General features: G+C 46.5%; 1 protein-coding gene across 1 annotated transcript in view; it reads right to left on the reverse strand.

Annotated features, from left to right (window-relative positions):
* AIRE (autoimmune regulator) overlaps positions 1–25,634 on the reverse strand; it is a 57,880-nt gene that overhangs the window by 12,813 nt on the left and 19,433 nt on the right. The window contains exons 3-11 of the mRNA XM_075004581.1: positions 19,850–20,065; positions 14,092–14,266; positions 13,588–13,740; positions 12,456–12,527; positions 11,433–11,546; positions 6,247–6,380; positions 5,712–5,789; positions 3,423–3,538; positions 642–738 (exon numbers count right to left, since the gene is read on the reverse strand). Coding sequence (XP_074860682.1) covers positions 642–738; positions 3,423–3,538; positions 5,712–5,789; positions 6,247–6,380; positions 11,433–11,546; positions 12,456–12,527; positions 13,588–13,740; positions 14,092–14,266; positions 19,850–20,065 — 1,155 coding nt within the window. The remainder of the gene's footprint in view (positions 1–641; positions 739–3,422; positions 3,539–5,711; positions 5,790–6,246; positions 6,381–11,432; positions 11,547–12,455; positions 12,528–13,587; positions 13,741–14,091; positions 14,267–19,849; positions 20,066–25,634) is intronic.

Consider the following 25,634-nt stretch of genomic DNA (forward strand, 5'->3'; position numbering starts at 1 on the left):
ATTTGGATTTAAGTATCTTGATTGAATTGAATAAATTTTATAATTGAATAATTTTATATTATCTGCAAACTTTGCCATCTCACAGCTCACCCTCTTTTTCAGACCCACAGGAGACCCTGCTGTTTACCTTGCTCCACTGTGAAAATTGATAAATTTATTTCTATCCTTTGCTTCCTATTCTTATCAGTTACTGATTTGAAAGAGGATTGTTCTTTTTTTATCTCACATCCATTCAGCTTCCTTAAGAAATTTTGCTGACAGACTTTGCCAAAAGCTTTCTGAAAATCCCAAGTACACTGTGTTGACTTGATCTCCCTTCTCCAAGTGCTTGTTGACACCCTCAAAGAATTCTAATAGGTCCCTACTTGGGGAGCGAACCAGCCCAACAGATAGGCAAAAATTAATAGCAAAATCTTACCCACCCTTTTTTGTGCGAGTACAAGGGACAGAGGTGGGAGGCCACACAGGGTTCAGATGTCACACTGCATGTGAGACAAGATAATCCCAACAGCACCTACAGCATAATCCTCTCACTTTTGCCCAGTTTCTATCTATGGTACATGAGAAGAGCAGTGTGGGGATCTCAGTAAGGAAGTGATTGGATGAGGCTAAGTTTCGAGAATCAAGGCTACTAGCTATACCTGTGTCTCAGATGGTGGTTCTTGGGCCCGTTCCTCTTCTATGCACTGGTCTTGCTTCACTTTCCGAGCTGAGCAAGAGATGCACCTCCATGTCCCACTGCCCAGAGTCAGACAGCCAGTGGTGGAAAAAGTACCCAAAAAAGATACTGGAATAAAAGTACTGCTACTTGGGGGAAAAAACGTAATTAAGTAAAAGTCAAAGTATCCTTCTGGAAACTACTTGAATAAAAGTACAAAGGTATTCCATCTCAATTGTACTCAAGTATCCAGGAAAAAAAAGTAGCCATCCTATTATGGTTAACCACCCAAGTTATCATAGGGAACCATTATTTTTCACACACACACATATATGCATGTGTATCCTAGATACGTGTGTGTGTATCATAGAATCCTAGAATACTAGAATCATAGAATACTAGAACTGTAAGGACCACAAGAGGTCATCGAGTCTAAGCCACTGCCCTCATGACAGGACCAAGCACCACTTCTATCATCGCTTTGAGATATTTACCCAATTGTTCTTAAATATCTCCAAAGATAGAGATTCCACAGCCACCCTAAGCAATTTATTCCAATATTTAAATCACCCTGATAGGAATTTTTTCCTAATGTCCAACCTAAATCTCCCTTGCTGCAATTTAAGCCCATTGCTTCTTGTCCTCTCATCAGAGGTTAAGAAGAATAATTTTTCTCTTTCCTTCTAACACCTTTTTAGGAACTTGAAAGCTGCTATTCTTTCCCCCTTCAGCCTTCTCTTTTCCAAAGTAAACAAACACAATTCTTGTAATCTTCTCTCATAGGTCATATTTTTCTAAACCTTTAATCATTTAAGTTCTTTTCTGGATCTTCTCCAATTTCTCCACATTTTTCCTAAAATGAGGTGCTCAGAATTGGACACAGTACTCCAACTGAGGCCTAATCAGTGCAGGGTTCAATTATTTTTCGTGTCTTGCTCACTACTTTCCTGTTAATGCATCCCAGAATCATTTTTTTTCTTTTTTTTTGGCAACACTGTCACAGTGCTAACTCATATACTTACCTTGTGGTCCACAATAGTAGCAGCTTTCAAGTTCCTCAAAAGGTGTCCACTATGACCATAGATCCCTTTCTGCAGTACTCCTTCCTAGGGAGTCCCTTCTCACTTTGTATGGATGCAACAGATTGTTCCTCCCTAAGGGCAGTATTTTGCATTCATCCTTATTGAATTTCATCCTATTTGCTTCAGACCATTTCTCCAGTCTGTCCAGATCATTTTGAATTATGACCCTATCTTCCTTGCAACCTCTTCCAGCTTGGTATCATCTGCAAAACTCTATGCCATTATCTAAATCATTGATGAAGATATTGAACAGAACTGACCCCTGTGGAACTCCACGGGTGTATCTACACTTGCATTCCTCTTTTGAAACAGGTATGCAAATGAGGTGAATTGAAAATGCAAATGAGGTATAAATTTGCATGTTCAGTGTCTCATTTACATATTATAATTTCAAAAGAAGAAAGCCAGTGTAGACGATGCTCTTTCGAAAGTAAACATCTTTGAAAGAATCCTTATTCCCTTTATTTAATGGGAAGAAGGATTCTTTCGAAGATGGGGTTTGCTTTCAAAAGAGCAGTGTCTACACTGGCTTTCTTCTTTCGAAAGAAGCTCTTTCAAAATTAGAATATGCAAATGAGGGGTTGAATACACACATTTATACCTCATTTGCATTTTCATTTGCCTCATTTGCATACCTCTTTCGAAAGAGGAATGCAAGTGTAGACACACCCCACTTGCTGTTCCTTCCCAGCCTGACTGCGAAGCATTAATAATTACTCTCTGAACAGTTATCCAACCAGTTATGCATCCACACATGTATTTGTGTGTGTGTGTATTATATATTGTATACACATACCTATATTATACTTTTGTATTTCAAATCTGGAATTTAAATATAGTCACAGCCTTCATTTATAAAACAAAAAGTGACCAAATTAAATACAGGAGTCAAATTACTGGGAGGTGCGCCAGGACTGGGGCTACTTTGACAATTGAATGCTTCATGCACATGGCTGTGCTTTAGCTAACCAGAATACTGGCTTTTGCAAGTGTCAGTAGGGTGATGAAAGCAGTCAGTAACTAAGTGCTTCTATACACGGTAGTGAAGTTAAAAGTACGATATTTTCTTAAAAAATAAGTTGAGTAAAAGTCAAAGTATCACAAAAATAAATTACTTGAGTAAACTGCAAATACCAGAAAATCGTACATGAGTAGTTTGACTAAATATTTCTGTTTAGTTACTTTCCACCTCTGCAGACAGCAGAGATATGTTTAGGGGGCACAAGAGAAACGAGAAAGCAAAGTCAACCTGTGTTTACAGCAATGGTGCTTTCTTTTCAGTCCAAAGGATTTTTTCTGAAGACTGGACTCATTGGTCACAATTGTGTAAGACAACAGTGCTAATTAGCGGCCAGTTCTGTGCACAGCAGTGAAAAAACAATGAAGCTATGCTAATTAAAACCTGCTGAGGACCTGGCCCAGTGTTCAGTCCCCATCTGTATCGACCATACCTGTTTGTATAGGAAGACTGAAGCCTTCCTGTATTTAGGACAATGAGTTTTTGTTTTTATTTTAGATCTGGGTAAGAAAATCCAGCAAAATAATGCAAAATTATTTCAGCATTTGTTAATCCCCAAACTGAAAATCCTGCATCTCCCCCTCCTCCCCAGAGCAGAGGAGCTGATGAGCTGATAAAATAATGAAGGCTTACTGTGGGTGTACCTGGGAATGTTTGTTATTACCTTGGAATTTCTGTCAGGGGGGGTACAAGGCAGGCCAGGTGGAAAGATTTGGGGCAGCCGTCGCAGCAGATTAGCTCTCCGCCATCCCTGCACACTGCGCATTCATCATCGTTCTTCTGACCCAGGGAGGCAAACAGCACATGTTGTAACAGAAGACCAAAGCAGAGAGAAGACTCAGTGACAACTTCTCCCTAGCGACAGCTACAGTGATCTGTTACACTAATTCAGGAGTTCTCCAACTGTGGGTCAGGACCCCAAAGTGAATTCTGTGACCCTGTTTTAATGGGGTCACCAAAGCTGGCTCTGACATGCTGGGACCCAGGGCCAAATCCCAAGCCTAAGCCTTACTGGTTGGGGCTGAAGCCCATGGGTTTCACTCTTGAGCAGTGGGGCTCAGGTTATAGGCCCTCTCACAGGGCTGAAGCCCTTGGGCTTTGGCCTTGCTACACTCTTCCCTTCAGGGGCAGTGGGGATCATGCTTCAGTCCCCCATCCTGGAGTCACGTAGTAACTTTTTTTAATCAAAAGAGGGTTTCAGTGGAATGAAGTTTGAGGACCCCTGCAATAGCTCAATACAACCCAGTATACTTCAGGAGAAACTGGACTTAGGCATAAGAACAGCCAATATTGGGTCAGACCTAAGGTCCACTTAGCCTAGTATCCTGTACTCTGACAGTGGCCAATGTGACGTGCCCCAGAGGGAATAGAACAGGTAATCATCAAGTGATCCATCCCCTGTTACCCATTCCCTTCTTCTGGCAAACAGAGGATAGGGACACCATATCTGCTCATCTTGGCTAATAGCCATTGATGGACTGATCTTCCATGAAGTTATCTAGTTCGTTCATGAACCCTATTATAGTCTTGATCTTCACTGTGCACAGTGAGAAGAACTACTCCCTTTTGGTTGTTTAAAACCTGATAGCTATTGATTTCATTTGTTGACCCTTACTTCTTGTGTTATAAGGACTAAATAAAACCCTCATTTTCTTCCTCCACAACAATCATGAATTTACAGTCCTCCATCATATTCTGCCCCTAGTCATCTCTTTTCCAATCTGGAAATTCACAGTCTTATTAAACACTCATCATATGGAAACTGTTCCATTCCCCTAACCATTTTTGTTGCCTTTTTCTGTTCCTTTTCTGAATTCCCATCTATCTTGTATGAGATAGAAGCTACCATGTCTGCAGGCAGTATTCAAGATGTACCATGGCTTTAGGTAGAGGCAATATGATATTTTCTGTCTTATTATCAATTGGTTTCCTAAAAATTCCCAACATGCTGTTTGCTTTTTTTTGACTGCTGCTGCACATTCAGCGTTTGTTTTCAGAAAATTATCATCAATGACTCCAAAATCTCTTTCTTGAGTGCTAACAGCTAATTTAGATCCCAAGCATCAAGGTCTGTTAAAAAGGGTTATGTTCTAGCACAGATAACTAATTGTTGAATCCTTGCTATCAGATGTCACAAAACTAATAGCTTGAGCAAAACGTTAGCATTGTGGACTTCAGAAAACACTTCTCACTTCTCCCTCCACAATGGCTATACAGTATATAGACTTAAGCAGCCAAGGGAGGTGAACGCTCAGGGGACAGCATGTGTTACAGCTGGATGCAGCTGTGACATTACAATACAAGCCCTACACGAAGCAGTGAATACTTCATCCTTAATTCCAAGCCCCAGAACTCTACAAATGCAAAAGGCACTTATCTCCATGGGTTATATACAATGTCCGGTAGCTTGCAAGGAAGCAGTGTTGAGTGCGTGAATACAACACCCCTCTGACTGCTCTTAGGTATCTCCAATGTGAAGGTCGCATGCCCACACAGACTGTCAGGTAAGCAGGGAGCTCTTAGATGGGACAGTGGATGGAAATAGTAGTTGTTTCCCTTTGGAATCTTCTGGGGAATTCCAGCTTGCCAGAGAGAGGTTTTCTTTTTTCATTAGTAAATGTTTAACCAGAACAAGCCTTTTCCTCACTGTAGCAATGCAGGCACCAGACTGAGGAAATCAGAGTCTTCCAAGAGGCATGCACTAAATCCACACACTGCTCTGAGGCTCAGTGGAAGATTCACTCTCACTGGGACAAGGTAGTGTATGCAACGAAGAGGAACAATTTCTCCCTCAGGGCTGTCCCCCGTGAGAGCATCAATGAAAACAGGTGGGGGCCCTGCATAACATTTGGAAAACTCGTCCTTGGGGAGGAAGGAGTGACACTGGATAGAAACACGCTGCCTGCTCCTGGCAAAGGGAAAGGGAAGCTAGTCTTCTCAGTAGAGTCTTTACCTGATGAAGTGTTTGATCCTTGCTGTGAACAGGGGTCACATGGAGCCTGCTCTGTGAATTTATTTTCAGGTCCCCATTCTGCAGAGTGAGAGACAGGGAAGAATAAAGCCATAAGGGAGGAAATGCTGCAGTGATCAGACTGGCTGTGTAGATGCACATTCCATAGACATATATTCTGTTTCAAAGGGATGTCAGGTCTAGACTGTAGGGCATCCTGGGTCTGGTTGCAATGGGGTCTGACTCATGCCAGTGGCTGGGGACGCTGTGGTGCTGTGGGCAAAACACTGCTCTAAGGGTGCTTTAGGACAAGTTGGTTCAGAGCACCTTTCATATTCAGTGCAAGGGAAACCTGCATTGGGCTGCCTGGGACAAGCAGTGACCCAAGCTGCACAAACCTGCTTGATAGTTTATGAAGAAAGAGGACAATTCTGGCTGAGCTGTATGAGTGAAACCAGTATAGAGTATGAACACTCTCACTGCAGAGGGTACTCAAACAGGACAGAGGTAAAACAGTTCATGTTTGCTGAGAACATACATGTTGGGGCCCTTGTGATCCCTTGGTTCGCACACCAGGCTTCAGGTTTCGGCTTTTGTTCTTTCCCCCAAGTTCCTCAAATTTGCTTGGTGCATAAAACTCGCCTCCAACTTTGACTCCTTTCTTGGAGCCTCCTGGAAGAGAAGACACTCTGGCTTATGTAAATTGTGTGCTGTGAGCACATGCCACTCAAGCTACAGGTGAGCTACAGGGAATGGTTTAATTGTTAGCCCAACAAGGATGCAGAACTTCAAGAAGAACATGGTAAAAGCAACAGAGAGGGAGCCGTGCTAGTCTATATACTATCAAAACAAAAAGCAGTCAAGTAGCACTTTAAAGACTAGCAAAATAATTTTCGGTGAGTTTTCGTGGGATAGACCCACTTCTTCAGACCATAGCCAGACCAGACCAGACCAGAATAGGTCTGGTCTGGTCTGGCTATGGTCTGAAGAAGTGGGTCTATCCCACGAAAACTCACCTAATAAATTATTTTGCTAGTCTTTAAAGTGTTACTTGACTGTTTTTTGTTTTGATGGTAAAAGCATTACGTTTTAGAAAACGTTTGAAAACTACCTTCTCCTTTCCCTCCCAGGTCCCAGTTCAGGAGCCAGAATTTCTTCTGAAACAGTGGAGGACACCATGACCCCCAGCAAATGCAGAAGGCAGGAGTGCAGGTCTCTGTTGGGGCTTGGCAGGTAAACCTGACCTGAATGGCTTTAAGAATCATCCACAGACATTTTAAGGGACAAATCCTAGTGATAGGGCAGAGAGCACAGTGGGGGCAATGTCAGGTAGCCATACACACTGCAAGATGCAGCCTATTAGTGAAATTCATGGGGCAGAATACCACCTGTCTGGGCACAGGCAGGAGGGGCAGCTCAGGCCCCACTGGGGACTGGAAGGGCCCCATGCAGGGGTGACTCGGGCCCCACCAGAGGCTGGTTGGGGCTGGTAGGGCCCCCACAGGGCATCTCCAACCCTGATGGAGGCTGGTTGGACCCTGCCAGGAGCTGGTAGGGCCCCACACGGGAGTGCCTTGGGCTCCCCAGGGGGCTGATAAGGCCCTGCCCAGGCGGGCAGCAAAGCTGCTAGGGGCAGCTTGGGCCCCACATAGGGCAGTTTACACCCATGGGGGGATGGTTACAGCTTGGGCCCCATATGGGGTGGTTTGGACCCTGGACTTGGGGGGTTAATGCATGGGGAGGGTTGGGGGCATGGTTTGGGGCTCGAATTCCACCATCTCTTTGTCTAGAAAAAAGCACTTACGTGTATAGGGGCTAGCCAGAAGGCTGCATTTGTTTATATTCTGCCAGTGCCTTCTAAAAAATTAAAGACCATCTATGCTAGGAGGAAGGGGCCTAGTCCAGGGTTACAGATAGTAACTCTACACTTTCCATGTGAACCAAGACTCTGATATAAACTGTTCAGGAAGGAGAGGTGGGGAGAAAAGGAGAAGGAGCTGCGATTTACGTGAGAAAAATTATGATTGCTCAGAGCTCCAGTATATGGAGGGAGAAAAGACAGTTGAGTGCCTTTGGGTTAAGCTTAGAAGCAGAATAACAGAGGTGGTGTTGTGTTTGGTGTCTGACATAGGCCACCAGGGCTACGTCTACACGTGCACGCTACATCGAAATAGCTTATTTCGATGTAGCGACATCAAAATAAGCTATTTTGATGACTAACATCTACACGTCCTCCAGGGCTGGCAACGTCAACGTTCAACTTCGACGTTGGGCAGCACCACATCGAAATAGGTGCTGCGAGGCAACGTCTACACACCAAAGTAGCACACATCGAAATAAGGGTGCCAGGAACAGCTGCAGACAGGGTCACAGGGCAGACTCAACAGCAAGCCGCTCCCTTAAAGGGTCCCTCCCAGACACAGTTGCACTAAACAACACAAGATCCACAGAGCCAACAACTGGTTGCAGACCCTGTGCATGCAGCATGGATCCCCAGCTGCCGCAGCAGCAGACAGAAGCCCTGGGCTAAGGGCTGCTGCACATGGTGACCATAGAGCCCCGCAGGGGCTGGAGAGAGAGCGTCTCTCAACCCCTCAACTGATGGCCGCCATGGCGGACCCCACTATTTCGATGTTGCGGGACGCAGATCAGCTACACGTGCCCTACTTCAACGTTCAACTTCGAAGTAGGGCGCTATTCCCATCCCTTCATGGGGTTAGCGACTTCGACGTCTTGCCGCCTAACGTCGATTTCAACTTCGAAATAGCTCCCAACACGTGTAGCCGTGACTGGTGCTATTTCGAAGTAGCGTGCACATGTAGACACGGCCCAGATCAGTTAGATGAGGGAGATGAGGATTTCTTCAGACAACTAAGAGAAGCTTCCAAATCACAGGCCTTGGTTCTCATAGGAGACTTGAACCACCTAGAAATTTGTTGGGAGAACAATACAGCAGCACACAGACAATCCCAGAAGTTTTTTGGAGAATGTTGGGAATAACTTCATTGTACAAGTGCTAAAGGGATTGACCAGGGGCCATCTTGACCTGCTGCTCACAAACAGGGAAGAACACGTATGAGAAATAGAAGCGAGTGGTAACCTGGGCTGTAGCAACCATGAAATGGTTGATTTCAGGATTCTGAAAAAGGAAGAAAGGTGAGCAGTAAACTACAGACCCTTAATTTCAGAAGAGCAGACTTCAAGTCCCACAAAGAACTGATGGGTAGGATCCCTTGGGAAGCTAATATAAAGGGGAAAGGAGTTCAGGAGAACTGGCAGTATTTTAAAGAGGTCTTATTGGAGGCACAGAAACAAATCATCCTGATGCACAGTAAGAAATGCAAGTATGGTAGGTAACCAGCTTGGCTTAACAGGGAAATCCTTGGTTAGCTTAAGCTCAAAAGGGATGCATATAAGAAGTAGAAACTTAGATAGATGACTAAGGAGGAGTACAAATATATTGCTGGAGAATGCAGGGGAGTAATCAGGAAGGCGAAAGCACACTTGGAACTGCAGCTAGCAAGGGATGTGAAGGGTAACAAGGAAGGCTTCTACAGGTATGTTAACAATAAGGGGGGATCAGGGAGGGTGTGGGGCCATTACTGGATGAGGGAGGTAACCTGGTGACAGATAATGTGGGAAAAGCTGAAGTACTCTATACTTGTTTGCCTCAGTCTTCATGGACAAAGTCAGCTCACCAACTACAGCACTAGGCAGTGCAGTATGGGAAGGAGGTGGGCAGTCCGTGATGGAAGAATGAACACGTTAAGGGCTATTTAGAAAGCTAGTCGTACCTAAATCCAGAGGTCTGGATTCAATTCAGAGCCTTTGGCTATCTGTGAAAACTCATGGAAATCGGGAGAGGTCCCGGATGACTGGAAAAAGGAAAATGTAGTGCCCACGTTTAAAAAAGGAAAGAAGGACAATCCAGGGAACTATAGACCAGTCAGCCTGTCGCTGGAAAAAATCATGGAGGGGATCCTCAAGGAATCCATTTTGGAGCACTTGGAAGAGGGGAAAGTGATAGAGTAGTCAACATGGATTCACCAAGAGCACATTGTGCCAGACCAATCTGATTAGCTTCTATGATGAGGTAATTGGCTCTGTGGACATGGGGAAGTCAATGGATGTGATATATCTTGACTTTAGCAAAGCTTTTGATACAGTCTCCCACAATATTCTTGCCCATAAATTAAGGAAGTATGGATTGGATACATGGACTGTAAGATGAATAGAAAATTCGTTTGATGGATGGGCCCAACGGGTAGTGGTTAATGGCTCCGTGTCTGGCTGGCAGTCGGTTTCACGTGGAGTGCCCCAAGGATCATTTCTAGGGCCAGTGAGGGGATGGATTTCACCCTCAGCAAGTTTGCAGATGACACGAAGCTAGTAGGTCGGATAAACACATTGGAAGGTAGGGATAGGGTCCACAGTGATCTAGATAAATTGGAGGATTGAGCCAAAAGAAATTTAATGAGCTTCAACAAGGACAAGTGCAGAGTCCTGCACTTGGGACAGAAGAATCCCAAGTACGGTTACTCTCTGTGGACCAACTGGCTAAGTAGCAGTGCAGCAGAAAAGGACCTGGGGATTACAGTGGATGACAGGCTGGACATGAGGCAACAGTGTGCTCTTATAATCGGGAAGACTAATGGCATGTTGGGGTGCATTAGGAGAATCATTTCTAGCCGATCTAGAGAAGTTATTATTCCCCTTGGCACCATTGAGGCCACATCTGGAGTACTGTGTCCAGTTATGGGCCCCCAGTATAGAAAGGATGTGGACACACTGGAGCAGTTTCAGCTGAGGGCAACAAAAATTATTAGGGAGCTGGAGCACCTCATCTGTGAGGAGAGGCTGTGAGATTTGGGCTTATTTAGTTTGCAGAAGAGAAGACTGAAGGGCAATTTGATAGCAGCCTTCAACTTCCTGAAAGGGGGCTCTAAAGAGGATGGAGGGAGACTATTTTCAATGGTGACAGATGGCAGAATATGGAGGAATGGTCTGAAGTTATAGCAGGAGAGGTGTAGGTTGGATATTCAGAAAAACTATTTCACAAGGAGGATGCTGAAGCACTGGAATGTGTTATGGAGGGAGCTAGTAGACTCACCATCCCTACAGGTTTTAAGTCCCAAATTGACATAGTCATGGCTGGGACGATTTAGTTGGGTTTGAACCTGCTTTAGGCAGGGGACTGGACTAGATGACCTCCTGAGGTCCCTTCCAGCCCTAGAATTCTATGATACAGCTATACCCATCCCTTAACATCACAGCTCCTCCCAAAATGCTGACCCTATCTGCGTCTCTGTTCCTCTTCCCCACAGACATCCAGACTTCTTGCTTTTCACTTATGTATGCTACTTCCAAAGCCCTCTGGCTGTTTTGATCTGCTAACCCTGCCCTCTCCTGCAGGCCCCAGGATCGAGCTTACTATAGACCCTCTGCCGGCATGCATTGAAAGCTTGCCCTACCTGCAATTGCCTGGGTTTCTTCTAGTTTCAAGACAGAGGGCCTTTCAGGTTGATTAATGTGACCCATTTCTGTCCCCTGGAAAGAGTTCTGGGTCTGTCCTTGGGAAGGGAGAAAACCTGGAATGGAACTGGCTCACTTCATAGTCATGAGCACTGTTCTTGAACTTTCTAGATATTCTGCTGTGCTTCTCATTATAATCACTACCAGCCCTGTGTTCCCGATTTCCTGGCCTGAGAAAGTTAGCATATCTACCTGACTCAAACACTTGTTTGATGAGAATTCCTTCTACAGCCCCGCAGCTCATTGGTAGTTCACTGGATGACACAGTGACAGCCCTCTGGACTGAGGCAGCCATAGTCTGGATGCCTGTGGTTTTAAAAACAATCATTACAAACCAAACAAATCCTTTGTGCATATATTTGCTCTGTGGAAGTGGGAGGCGATGGTGTGAAGTATGGCAAGGCATTGAATACAAACTGATGACCCCAAACCAGGAGTTCTGCCAACCCCAATGACTGACATTTCTTGGCAAGGCCTTTGCAGTCTGCATTAGATCACAAGACCCTGGCTGTCCCTTTGACCTGGTCCCCCACCTGGAAGGGCAGAAGGAGGCAGACTTCGCATCCCCATCTGCTGAGACCAGCACTGGGGAGGTGGGTTTAAACATGGTTTGATTTCAAGGAGATTGAGGGCTCAGTCTAGGCCTTAGTAAATCACTGACCATATCACCAAACCATCACACATCACAGTCACAGAGCAGGACTGAGAATCTTTGCACCCCAGCCAAGCCCAGCTCTGGAGTAGGGCGTGCACAAAGTTGGGAGTAAGGTGCATTGGTAGAGGTAATACAGGTGTGACAGGAAGGTTATGCAGTTAATGGCCATACTAATTTGTTTTAAGCCATTGCTACTAGTTCTTTAGATTCACAAACTTTAAGAATTCTCCCTTTACCTGCTGAAGCCTTCCTGCCTGTTTACAATAGCATGCTGCCTCCTTGAGGAACTTGTGTTGTGCTGCATTTGTCACCTGATTCTGGGAGCTGCTTTTTCTCCAAGACATTTTCCTTAAGCTAATGTTGTGTATGGGATGTGCCTACCCAGAAGCATCCTCCAGGTGCATGGCTCTGCAGGATGAATTCTCTTCCCATGCAAAGGAGGCCCAGTGGCACTCAGTTCAGAACTGGCTTTAGCCTGTTCATTGTTGCATAATGCTAACGACATAATGGCTACAGAAATGAGACGTAACCTTACTGATGGGGAAAGACACATCACTCACCATTGCCCAGAGGGAAACGCTGGATCTCTACACCTTCTGGTTTCTTTACAGCTTTTGCCTTCAGGATGGTCCCTGTGAGGTTTCAATATGTGTTAGGGAAAAAGGTTCGCTTTGGATATTATTGGACAGAGCCCTTAAGTCACTACCTGAACAGACAATGGAGAACTTGCAGAAAACAGAAGTAGCCAGGGATGGTGAATGCTCCAATACGAGCAACCAGAACTGGCTTATTAGTGATTGGATTACACCCACTTAGGTATAAGAGAAACTACATCAGCAATGGGATGTCCTTACTGGGAGTGGTTACATTCTTCCTTGCACATGCAGTCATAGTGCACACCTCTGGAGCTTTAGAAACTCTGCTGACATCCAAAGGCCATAGATAAGAGACAATGCATTTTATGTATTTATAGGAACTTTAAAGATATACATATTTCAAAGCCACAAAGGACCACTGTGATCTCCTATGTAACACAAGTCAGAGACATGCCCCCAAAAAATTCCTAGAGTCCTTTTTAGAAAAACAGCCATTATGACTTTTCTTACATCTTCTCCAACTTTTCTTTCTCTCTCCTTCCATCTACCATTTTTCCCTCTCCTTCTTTCTCTCTATTTTATGTTTACTCCTTTCAGCATTCCTTTCTCTCCTCTGTCTCTGTTCTTCAAAGTCTCCATCTTCATTCTTTTTTCCTCTCTTCTGCCTTTACTTCCATACCTCCTTTGAGTCACCCTGATTCTCCTCCATTCTTTCCACTTCCTTTTTCATTTCTGTGTTCTCCACACCTTCCTTCCCTATTCCCCGCCTGCCCCTAGCTTGGACTTTGATCTTGTCTCTTGCCTGGCTGCTCAGTAGAACACAGACCTCTTTTCCGTATGCTATTTAGATAGCAGGTGAGGGGTCGGGGAGCTACTGGAGATCAACAAGAAACCAAGATAGGAGCTCTTGGACCCAAACCCAAGTGGGAAAAACTGCTTGAAAGCCTAAAGCAGGACAGATTCTCTTCATTGCCCCAAGACCTGGGGTGATTGTGACCATAAGAAGGGCCTGGTGAAGGCTGTGCTTCATGGTTCTGGGAGGCTGTACACCAGCATGGCACAGCAGCAAGCCTGGGAGGGTTCAAGTATTCTGTACCAGGGTTCAAGCTGCATTTCAGCAAGGGTTGAGCTGGCAGGGGCGAGTCCCTTTCCTCTGAGGCTTTCCTCTTTGACTGCTGCTTCTGCTGTGCCAAGACTTTGGGGCTGGGGGGTGGTTTCCTCCCACGGCGCTGTCTGTTGAGATCCATATCTGGAAAGAACCACATCAGAGAGCTTGGCATGAGGGGCAGGGATATTTAAGATTGTGGGGTGTTTTGCTGAGGCTCAAGATATCTTTGTGTCCCCAGTGATCTGGTGCAGATTCACTCCTGGGTGACAATCAGGCTTGCTTCCCCTGCAACCTGTGCCCCACTATCCCTTCTTACCTTACACTTTGATGGCTGCCAGCTGCATCTCTCCTAGTGTTGGAATGGGAGGATAAGAGGCAAAGGTCTTGGCTCCTAAAGAGCAGCAGGATGTGCTCTCTAAGGAAACCTCTTGGAGCAGAGGGCTGCAAAGTAAAAAATTGTTCTTTCCATCATCCCTTTGAACACCTTCCTACCTTTGGGAAAGCTGCTCCGAATAGGCTGGAGTTTGGAGTATCTCTCCAAGTTGTAATCCTTGAAAAGGACCTTCCAGAAGTCCTGGATGGAGGATGAGTCCTGACTCAGAAGCCATGTCAGCATGGCATGGAAAGCCTTGTGAGAACCCTTCTGCTCCTTCAGACTCAGTGTTTCCTTCACAAACAAAAAGGCAGCATAAACAAATGCAGCTCCCAAAAGCATCCCTCCTGTTCTCCCAGCTGTGCTGCACACACGCTGTGTAATGTAGGCTCAGGGCAAAAAGGGAGCTATGGTTACAGCAGCTGGCAATCTCCCCTCCATGCCCTATGCTGCCTGGGTGTGCATGAATTGATGCTTTAGTCAGCCATTACAGAAAAGCTGAAAGACCACGAGCATGAAAAGGAGAACTAAGGTAAACTGTGCTGTGGGGTTTGAGATTCTAGGATGGAGCTGACAGTGGGGCGACAACAATGCTTGACAAATAGCCTGAGATATGGAAGCATATTACCTGGAGCTGATGGCACAGTCATAGTTATTGTACAGTAAGAGGTGGGGTATGGTGAGTCATGAAAACACTGAAGGAAGGGCAGAAAGATGTCAATTGTAAATATGAAAGTAAAGGACTTTAACTGAAAAGACCCCATAAAGTACATTAAGGTAACTTACAAAGTTCCATTAACAACCACAACTTGCTAAAAACAACAAGAATTCCTGTCACACCTTATAGACTATCAGATATTTGGGAGCATAAGGTTTCACGGGCAAAGACGAAGTGGTGTTTGCCCACAAAAGCTTATGCTCCAAAATATCTGTTAGTCTACAAGATGCCACAGGACTTCTTGCTGTTTTTGAAGACACAGACTAACTTGGCTACCCCTCTGATACTAACTTCCTAAAAAAACTCTGTTAAGGGCAAAATTGTGTCAGACCTGCCATCTGACTGGACCTAAATCTAATAATCAAGACTGAGTTTCTATAGTTAGGAGGTCAGCTTTATAATTACTTGACTTCGCCATTTTTGGTTTCGTTCAATCAGCTCCATATTCTTTCACAGGCTATTTCACCCCTTTATTTGTGTGCATGTCTTCCTGCCATTATCACACTTTTGACTTCATTTATTCCAGCCAAAAGGACAGTCCCTTATTTCAGCTTCCTGGATTGTGTCCTGGCTAAACAAAACAAAACAACAGGCAAATTGTCCCATATATTGATCTGCTGTTTAAAGCACTGCCTGGGATGGCTGGAAAATGGGAGGAGCAGGCTCTTTAAACAGCAGAGAGGTGGCTGGAGAAATGGTGATAAAGAGCTGCCTGGGACTACTGGAGAATGAGCTGGGTGGCTCTTGAAACACCATGAAGCTGCAGTTTCAGGAGCTTCCTGGGGAAGGTGATAGGGCTGGCTCTTCAAACAGCAGGGACCTACTGTTTAGAGCAGGGGTGGGGAACCTTTTTTGAGTTGGGGGCCACTGATCTGTAGACAAGTAGGAGGGCACAAAAGTGAGACACACCTCACTTCTGTGGTCTCCAACTATGGGCTATGAGGTCTGGGAGGTGGGAGGATGCAGAGACAGGCTGGGAATTGTGTGGGCCTGGGAGTGAGGAGGGTGCAGGAGTGGGCTGAGAATGGGTGATCTGGGCTGGAGTGTGGTGCATGAGTGAGCTGTGAGTGGGGGATCTGGGCAGGAGGGTGGTGTAGGAGTGGGTGAGGATCTGGGTGGAAGTGGGTGCAGGAGCAGGCTGGCATGTGGGACTAGGTGAGAGGAAGGGTGCAGGAGGATTTGTGGTGTGGGTCTGGAAGGGAGAGGTTAGGGTGTGGGTGAGGGGTCTGGGAGAGAGGGGCACAGGAGCAGGGTACAGGTGGGGTGTCTGGGTGAGAGAGAGGTGCAGGAGGGGGTGAAGGGTCTGAAAAGGAGGGGTCGGTGGGGAGGGTGTCTGGGAGGGAGGATGCAGGAAGGGGGTGGGAGGAGCCGTTTGGGGTGTGGGGTTTCAGTGACAGGGGTGCAGCTTACCTTTGCAGCACCCCTGGATGCACTTTCTGCCCCCCGCCCCTGGCTTACCTGATCACAGCCATGAGGCACAGGGCTCCAAATGCTCCACTGCCACAGGCTGGATGCTGTGGAGGGGAGCCCTGAGCCTTGAGGTCCAGAGCCAGACAAGCCACAGATCAGAGCTGGACCAGGGTCCAGGAGTTCCCCACCACTGATTTAGAGACATCAATTCCTGCCTCCACTGTCAGTGATGTGATCTTCACCATGGTCTTTTGTCTTATGTTTAGGTTTTCCTTGCTTTGATTATGTGTTGCAAGCTGCTTATTCTCCTACTTCACTGGACACCAGTGGTACTAACCTTCCACCTTTGGAGGGTCTGAAGTTCTAAGCTCTTCCAATAAGATACTACGGGAAAGACAGGGTTGGGTAGTGCTGTGTTCCTCCTCCCCTTTAGCTCAGTAACAAAATTTACATGGCTAGATCTTAAGCATGGTAAGATTCTGTGTCCTTACATTGTTTCCAGTAAAACACAGTTCTTTTTAGGTGAATGGTGTCCCAGAGACTTTAGTATATGGCAAGCAGAGTTTTCCTTGACTTCTGCAATTCACAGAAGTGCTAAAGAGGAGATGGTCTATGCTGCTTTATTGCATCTATTCTGAACCTTTTATAAGCACCAACCTCATCTTATTTCATAGCTTGCTCTCTGAACAATGGCACTTTTCCTGTGTGTTTTGTTTCTTTGATCTCATTTTGTTGATTGTTTTCTGCTTTTGTAAATGGCAAATTACCTTCCTGCATTTCTCTACTTGATGTTTTCCCTGGTCTTCTGAAGTGTGTATTGTGTATTCTTTCATTTTAATTCAGATGTTGGAAATTCTAATCAATAAACCAAAAAATATGACAAAAGATACAGCACCTTGTACAAAGTTACTTAATCCCTGACTAAGGCATCTTGACATGACTACAGTAAAAATTACAGTTGTAGTTACTTTGATTTTCATGAAACATTGCAGCTGGCAAATGGAAAGTAACATTTTCATGCACATATGTGTGTAGATCACCAGGTGAATAAAGAGACAGCTGGGATGGGCTCTTTAAAAAAAGTCTGTGTACGGGGTAGCCAATATCTGTCCCAGGCATGCTACTGCCAGCAGCACCTGGGAAAAAGCCAGGGGGTCTTTCACACAGCTGCTGGTTTCCTAGCAGCAGTGCCCTGATGCAGATGGCCTACAGCTCCCCTGTTGCAGCAGATAAAGAAGGCAACTGGCCCCAGGGCTCCCAACCACTCTACCACCCCCGTCCCTGCCCTCTGCCACACATACCCTGACTCGTAACAGAGAGGAAGCTGTGCTAGTCTATACACTATCAAAACAAAAAGCAGTCAAGTAGCACTTTAAAGACTAGCAAAATAGTTTATTAGGTGAGTTTTTGTGGGACAGACCCACTTCTTCAGACCATAGCCAGACCAGAACAGACACTGTTCTGTTCTGGTCTGGCTATGGTCTGAAGAAGTGGGTCTGTCCCGCGAAAGCTCACCTAATAAACTATTTTGCTAGTCTTTAAAGTGCTACCTGACTGCTTTTTGTTTTGATACCCTGACTCCTGTGTTCCCCCCACAAACACCCAGCCCCTGCCCACAGTCTTGCATCTTGCCCGCACACCCGTCCTCCTCTCCACACACACACAGTGCCCTGCCTTGGCTCCTGCAGCTCTGCCTCACACTACCAACCCTGACACTACCAGGACACGCTATGGAAGACAGCAAGATGAGGACAAGACAGGCACTTCTAGGCTACGTCTACACGTGAAGCCTACATCGAAGTAGCCTATTTCGATGTGGCGACATCGAAATAGGCTGTTTTGATGAATAATGTCTACACGTCCTCCAGGGCTGGCAACGTCGATGTTCAACATCGACGTTGCGCAGCACCACATCGAAATAGGCGCAGCGAGGGAACGTCTACATGCCACAGTAGCACACATCGAAATAAGGGTGCCAGGCACAGCTGCAGACAGGGTCACAGGGCGGACTCAACAGCCAGCCGCTCCCTTAAAGGGCTCCTCCCAGACACACTTGCACTAAACAGCACAAGATACACAGAGCCGACAACGAGTTGCAGACCCTGTGCATGCAGCATGAATCCCCCGCTGCAGCAGCAGCAGCCAGAAGCCCTGGGCTAAGGACTGCTGCACACGGTGACCATAGAGCCCCGCACGGGCTGGAGAGACAGCGTCTCTCAACTCCCCAGCTGATGGCTGCCATGGCGGACCCCACAATTTCGACGTTGCGGGACGCGGATCGTCTACACGGTCCCTACTTCGACGTTGAACGTCGAAGTAGGGCGCTATTCCGATCCCCTCATGAGGTTAGCGACTTCGACGTCTTGCCGCCTAACGTCGAAGTTAACTTCGAAATAGCACCCGACGCGTGTAGCCGCGACGGATGCTATTTCAAAGTTAGTGCCACTACTTCGAAGTAGCGTGCACGTGTAGACACAGCTCTAAAGAGCAGTAACCACTTAATTGTAAGCATATTTTGTTTTGCCTCTTTTCAGTATAGTAATGCAGTATGTCTTTTTAAGGGAACTCAGTCAACATAATGTTATTTTGAACGCTTGAGCTGCATAATTCCAACTGATAGCCGTTGAACTCCCTTAATTCTGAGCAATTTTAACACGTGTCCTGTATTTGGCATAGGCACATATGGTCACCCTATATAGGGGCTCCTGGTGCTCCTATCAAGAAACTATCGAAACCAAACAAGACAGAAATACAACAAACACACTGAGTACTCAATGCTCTGTTCCCTCCCTGGTGATGGAGAAGCCACTCCTTGCAATATCCCATTCCAGACAGAAGAGGGTGCTGGTAAGAATATAAATAGTAATAATTATTAGCCCCACCTAATGACTCAGATGGAGTCCAGCAGCCATGCAGATTCTGCTGATTTCTGCGAAAACTCTCCCAAAAAAACTGCCCCAACATAAGAGTCTACAATCTCCACCCCAAGGGAAAGGCAGCTGAAAAAGGGGAAGAACAGCTGTGCAGCATGCATTCTGAAATTGTTTCTCCTCCTTTTCAACTTTGATCCTCACATACAACTCACTGTGCAGCTTTACTATTATTCCGTTTCATATATATCATTCCACAGGTCTACTCTTGGGGTTCCACATTGCCTGCACTAGCCTGGATTACCATAATCATCCTTCTTGAAGAGATTTCCAGCTAGCTGTGAAGCTGGGAAGAGGATTGTAGTGTCAGATACAGTCCAAGAAAATACATCTATCAGACCTCAATGCAAATGCAAATTCCTTTTCAAGACACACACCTAGAAAGCAATTCAAGCTTTAAAAAAGCACCCAGTAGTTTGGGGCGCTCAGCTTTACTTTCAGGTAGTAGTACCCCACACTTTCTGAAATTCCTGCCCCTTCAAGTTGATTCTAATTGGACACCCAAAATTACTAGCTTCTTGAAAATCTTGGAATATACTTATGTACATGTGTACATACAGAGTGGTGTAAAATCACTGCACAGCCCTAAAGAAATGTAGCCATAACCCCAAAGATGTTAAAATACAACACTTACCCCCATCCCTCCACCCATCCCTGAAAAGTCATTGACCATTCCCTTTACAGTTCTCCATGCCTTGAAGCTGCCCCTTTTCCCATCTTGAGAGGCATGCATATTCAAACAATTGCAGGGTCAAACGCTCACAGAAAATGCACTTCCCTCATGAGCAATGCTGTATGCAGGTCCTGTGCTCTTCTCACCTGGAACATCTCCTCTGTCACAACATCATGATCAGCTAGTCCATGAAGCAATGGGAAAACATCGTCCACTGCCATTGAGATCTCCGTGCGATACAGCTTCAACAGCTTCCGCAGGCCCCCTTCACCCCAAGGCCTGTCAGTGCCGGACATGCTGCAATGAATACGGATTTGTGGAGGTTTCAGCTGGAGCAAAAGGAACTCCTCTGCACAGCAACACTGCAGGGAGAGACTGGAATCACAGTAACTGAGGTCCCTACGCTGCCTGTGCTCTTACATCAGACCCTGGTTCTGGGAAAGGCAGGCATTGAAACCAGGCAAAGAACGTGCATTTTACTGAAGACATGAGGTGCTGCGTCAAGACATTTGCTAACGCTTCCCCTTTAATAGAAACTTGGATGTCTTGTCAGGAATAGCCAACTCACCTGTCAATCATTGGCTACTGAACTGAATCTGGGAGCCCCATTAAGTTCAGTTATTGACCCCACCCTCATGTTAACATCACTTCGTATGAATTTCTTCTCCTGTTTCATCTCCCTGAGAGTTCCTTGCCTGCGCCTGTGGCGAGACAGGACGTGCTATGCCTCAAAGCACTGACTGCCAAAACTCACCCATAAGGCTATGTTGTAGGTATTCTCTTCTGTTTGGATTTGTGCATGCAGATACAAAAAGAGAGTACACCAAACAAAGATAAAAGTGTTAGCAGATAAGTAAGGTGTCTGTGAAATCTATCTTTGGCTCTTTAGTGTGCAACACTAATTGAGCTCTTTATACAGTTTAATCAGTGGCAGGAAGAAAAAACAAAACCCTATTATTGAGAAATCAACTGGGTCTCAAGGATTAGCTGGAAAGGTGTCTCTAAATAAGCTTGTTTGCCCGGTTTGACTTCATGAGAGTTTGTCAGACTTATTTTTTATCCCTGGCTTCACTTAAACCCTGAAGATTATTTTAAATTGGTTCAAAACAAAATTGTTTGGTTAATTTTAGCCACATATAAAACTATTGTAGATGCATTATCAAATCCATATTGCTGGCATGAAATGGTCAATAAATGTTTTGCAAATATTTTTGACACTTTTCCTATGAAATATAATTTCTTCCTCCAGTGTTCATTATTGACATTTATCTGCTCACTGCAGATAATTCTGGTTTTAATATATTAACCTACATGAGACAAGCTCAGAGATTGCAACTCATAAATGCAAAAGTAACCCAGTCCTTAATTTCCTGGTGATACTCACAACAGTGCATCTTTCTGTTCTTGTAATTAACTAAAAGTCACCTCAAAATTTATGGACTTTCCAGGGCACCTGTTTATTTCATCTAGAAACTTGTCTATGTAATTTTATCACTAACAAGTTATCTCTTAGTGGTTGCTCCTGTTCTTACTGTTCATTGTAGTTTTGCCAGTGACGTCAGTGAAGGTTGGATCAGTCCTGTATTACACACAGCCAGTTCTCTGTTGTGCTAGAAAATGATGGCAGAGAAATTCAGCCCTGAGTTGAAAATCTAAGCATCCCACGTTCACTGAACTAAACTGTTAACATGAGAGCAGCAAACTACCAATCACACATAGTAGACTTAGTTGTATCATATAAGCATAGTGACATTGATTTATTTTCTTTAGAGGAATTACTTTGTTACAGATTTAATTTATTTTATGCTTAAAATGGCTTGGTTCTTTTGTTGAGTCATTTTATGAGAATTTTTAAAAATTCAAAGTGTAACTCAGCTAATATCTTTCTTTGCTGCAGATAGGGTGGAAGCCCTCCTTCAAGGTAAGTAAACACTAGCTGATGAATACACTGCTGCCAGCATGTGTAACCTTAGAACTAACTTTTTCTGCTCCAGATACTCGCTGCTCCTGGTACATTCACTTGTTCCTCTGCCCTGGGGAAAGGAGAGGTGACTTAATCTGAATCAGACAAGAAGTAATTGACAAAATGAATACAGAATACAGTTATACAGAATGAATCCTCTTTCTAGAAAGCACTTACATACGTATCTATCTTTAAGTCTGTGTTTAACTTTCCTTGACTTCCAGGGGTTCTAAATGTGCAGAGGTAAAGTTATCAGTGTATCCTTGAAATGGAAGGTGCTTTGAAAAGAAGGTATGGCCTCAGGTGGGAGCATTTGAGATGTGAGCAACAGTATTCATGTAAACATGACATGCTGGATGCTTTAGCAAGATTGCCTTCTCATGCACTTCTCTCCTAGAGTGTTGTCATCTCTGTGGGGGAGAAGAGGAGCCCTAACCAATCTAGGCCCCATTGACTGCTGAGGAGTGGAGTAAGAACATGGCATAGGGACTCCCATTTACCTCTGCTGAGAACAAGCCTCCATTGTGTAATCCTTCTGCCCGGTGGAGCCTGAAGCAGTCAGCATCTAGGGTTGTGTTGTCCAACATGCTAGCTGCTAGCCGCATGTGGCTATTTGGCCAGATGATTATGGCAAGTTGACTTAAACAATAAAGATATTTTCAGAATAAAGTGGCTAGTTTCCTATAGGTGCATCGGAAGAAGTCATCTCCCGCTCTGGGCTGGGGGTGGTAATGGTGAGTTGAAGAGGCACCTTACTGGCTCCAATGGCCGCTCACCATCCACTCTGCCGGACCTTTCCTTTGGAACAAATTAAGTCCTGTATTTCTGTATTCTCACAAAAATTACGAGAAGTCCTGTGGCACCTTACAGACTAACAGATTTTTGGAGCATAAGCTTTTGTGAGGAAAGACCTACTTTGTCAGATGCATGTTGACAACACATGCATCTGACAAAGTAGGTCTTTGCCTATGAAAGCTTATGCTCAGAAAAATCTGTTTGTCTATAAGATGCCACAGAACTTCTCATTGTTTTTGCAGATACTGACTAACACAGCTACCCCTCTGATACAATAATCACAAACATTGGTAACCATATTTCATCTATCCCTGCGTTTAAACAAATACAGCTGGCATTGGGTCACAGATTAAGTGGATAACAATGAGCAAAATATCACTCCATTTGCTGAATATCAAGCAAATCTAAGCAAAACGGGAGCAAACTGTATTTCCATAGACATATCCAGGCTCTCTGCCCCCTTCTAGTTAGCTGTCAGGGAAGCATTCCACTAGGTTCTGCTTACATCCTCACCCCTGCCAAGAATGTATCATCCCAGCAAATCACTCCAGATTATACCAACTACATGAGTTCTCCTCAATAGGTCTACTCTAAGGAAACCCACTAAGCCTTCCACAGGCCTGTGAGATAAATGTTATCAATCACTGCCTCAGTAACCACTCTAGGTGCATTGTAAGTTAGCCTGTTTTATGGCCTTATAACCCTCTCATACCTACTGAGAGTGGGCACGGCAAGGGATGTGGGTACTTCTTCTGGATATAGGAATGATGGATCTCTTGCAAGAGTCCCTCCTACTGGCACAGGCCTTTGCATGAAGAGGGGGTACTCTGTGTCTGTGTGGCCTATTTCCCCTCCTCCCTCCTGTCACGCATCCAGGCAGAGTTCCTCTGGGCAGCAGCCACTGGCTCCCTAGACAGTTTCAAGGACAATGGGTGCTGTCGGGGCTCTCTGCTCGGCAACGTCCTCTAGTTCCCTCATTTTGAACCTCTGACCTGCACTCCCACCCCCTTTTTTCATCCGTTATCCCAAGTAATCAGTTGAGGCCTGGGTCCAGTAGCTCCTCCTACTAGGCTGGGGGAGGGGCCTGAGCAGTGGGTGGGCTTAGGTTCACTTACTTCCCAGCTCTCAAATAGAGATCAGGGGCTGGAATGTCCAGGATGCCAGGGACCACTTCCACTTGTACATCCCCTCTGTCCACTGACCTACGTATATCTTCACTGGTCTGTTTTTCTGTATCACTTATAAGCTATGTCTACACTGGGATGCTACATCGAAATAGCTTATTTCGATGTAGTGAAATCAAAATAAGCTATTTCGACAAATAGCGTCTACACATCCTCCAGGGCTGGTGCCGTCGGCGTTCGACATCCACGTTGGACAGCACTACGTCGAAGTAGGCGCTGCAGGGGAGCGTCTACGCACCAAAGCAGCCCAAATTGAAATAAGGGTGCCAGGAACAGCTGCAGACAGGGTCACAGGGCAGACTAGCACTTCCAGGGCAACAGCAAGCCACTCCCTTAAAGGGCCCCTCCAAGACACACACAGCCTGCACAGCACGTGGTCTGCAGAGCCACAAGCACGCACACCCCGTGTAAGCAACATGGACCCCCAGCAGCAGCAGCAGCAGCAGCAGCAGCAGCAGCAGCAGCAGCAGCAGCCGCCGCCAGAGGCCCACACACCCGCCCCTGGAGGAGCAGTGGTTGCCCTGCTCAGTGCCATGCAGCAGGCAGCTGACCATCTTTTATTTGAGGAAGATGAGCTGTCCTCGGGGGATGAGGAAGCAGCCCCAGACCTTGCTGCCCTCCCAGCGCCGCCCCCCCCCACCCCGCATATGCCGCCAGCTGTGGAGACACCCCACGAGCACGGACTGGTGGGAGCAGCTGGTGCTCGGCCAGTGGGACAACGACTGCTGGCTCCGGAACTTCCGAATGAGCCAGCAGACATTCTTGGAGCTCTGCCAGTGGCTCATCCCTGCCTTACGGCACCAGGACAGCCCCATGCAACGTGCCCTCATTGTAGAGAAACAGGTCGGCATCGCTGTCTGGAAGCTGGCCACTCCAGACAGCTACCAATCCGTATGGCAGCAGTTCGGCGTGGGCAAGACCAGCGTCGGGGCTGTCCTCATGGAGGTAAGAGGACACAGATGTGGGGGGAGCCCGGGGAGGAGCCCTGGTGGGGAGGGGGAGCCAGACACACCCTGCACACCCCTCACCAGTGCTCTCTCATGTCCTTCCCCTGCAGGTTGTCCGTGCAATCAATGCCCTGCTCCTCCACAGGCTCGTGCGGCTTGGGGACCCAGATGCTGCCATTGCAGGGTTTGCCAGCCTGGGCTTCCCAAATTGCTTTGGGGCTCTGGATGGGACCCATATCCCCATCCGTGCCCCGGAGCACAGCAGAGGACGCTTCCTCAATAGGAAGGGATACCATTCTGTGGTCCTCCAGGCCTTGGTGGACAGCCGGGGCCGCCTCTTGGACATTTATGTTGGCGGGCCTGGCAGCACCCACGACACCCGGGTGTTCAGAAATTCGGGCCTGTGCCGCCAGCTGGAGGCAGGGACCTACATCCCCCAGCGGGAGATCCCTGTGGGGGACACCATCATGCCCCTCTGCCTCATTGCAGACACGGTGTACCCCCTCCAGCCCTGGCTCATGCACCCTTACAAGGGCCATGTCACAGCCAGCCAGGAGCGGTTCAACACGCGCTTGAACCATGCGCACCAGGTGGTCGAGCGCACTTTCGGCTGCCTCAAAGGGCGCTGGCGGTGTCTCCTCACCCGCCTGGATGCAGGCCTCACCAACATTCCCCCGGTTGTGGGCACGTGCAGAGCACTCCACAACCTGGTGGAGAGCAAGGGAGAGGCCTTCTTCCAGGACTGGGCTGTGGAGGCTGGCAAGGCCGATGTCCAGCCACCTGGTGCCCCCAGTCGCCAGGTTGACCCTGAGGGGATCCAGGTCCGGGAGGCCCTGTGGGCCCATTTTGACCAGGCTGCGGGGTGAACACTGGCAGAGGCAGCTGCGGGTGAGCCACCCACTGCACCTCCCCATCCTCCACAACACTCCCTGCCCCCACGCCCCGCCCCCCCACACTTCTGTGCAATAAATGGAATTTTTTTTAAACAAAACCATGCAACCTGTATTATTTTTAACAGAAGAAGAAGGGGGGAACTATGTAC

This window comes from Carettochelys insculpta, chromosome 10 (genome assembly GCF_033958435.1).
Source record: "Carettochelys insculpta isolate YL-2023 chromosome 10, ASM3395843v1, whole genome shotgun sequence".
NCBI lineage: Eukaryota > Metazoa > Chordata > Testudines > Carettochelyidae > Carettochelys > Carettochelys insculpta.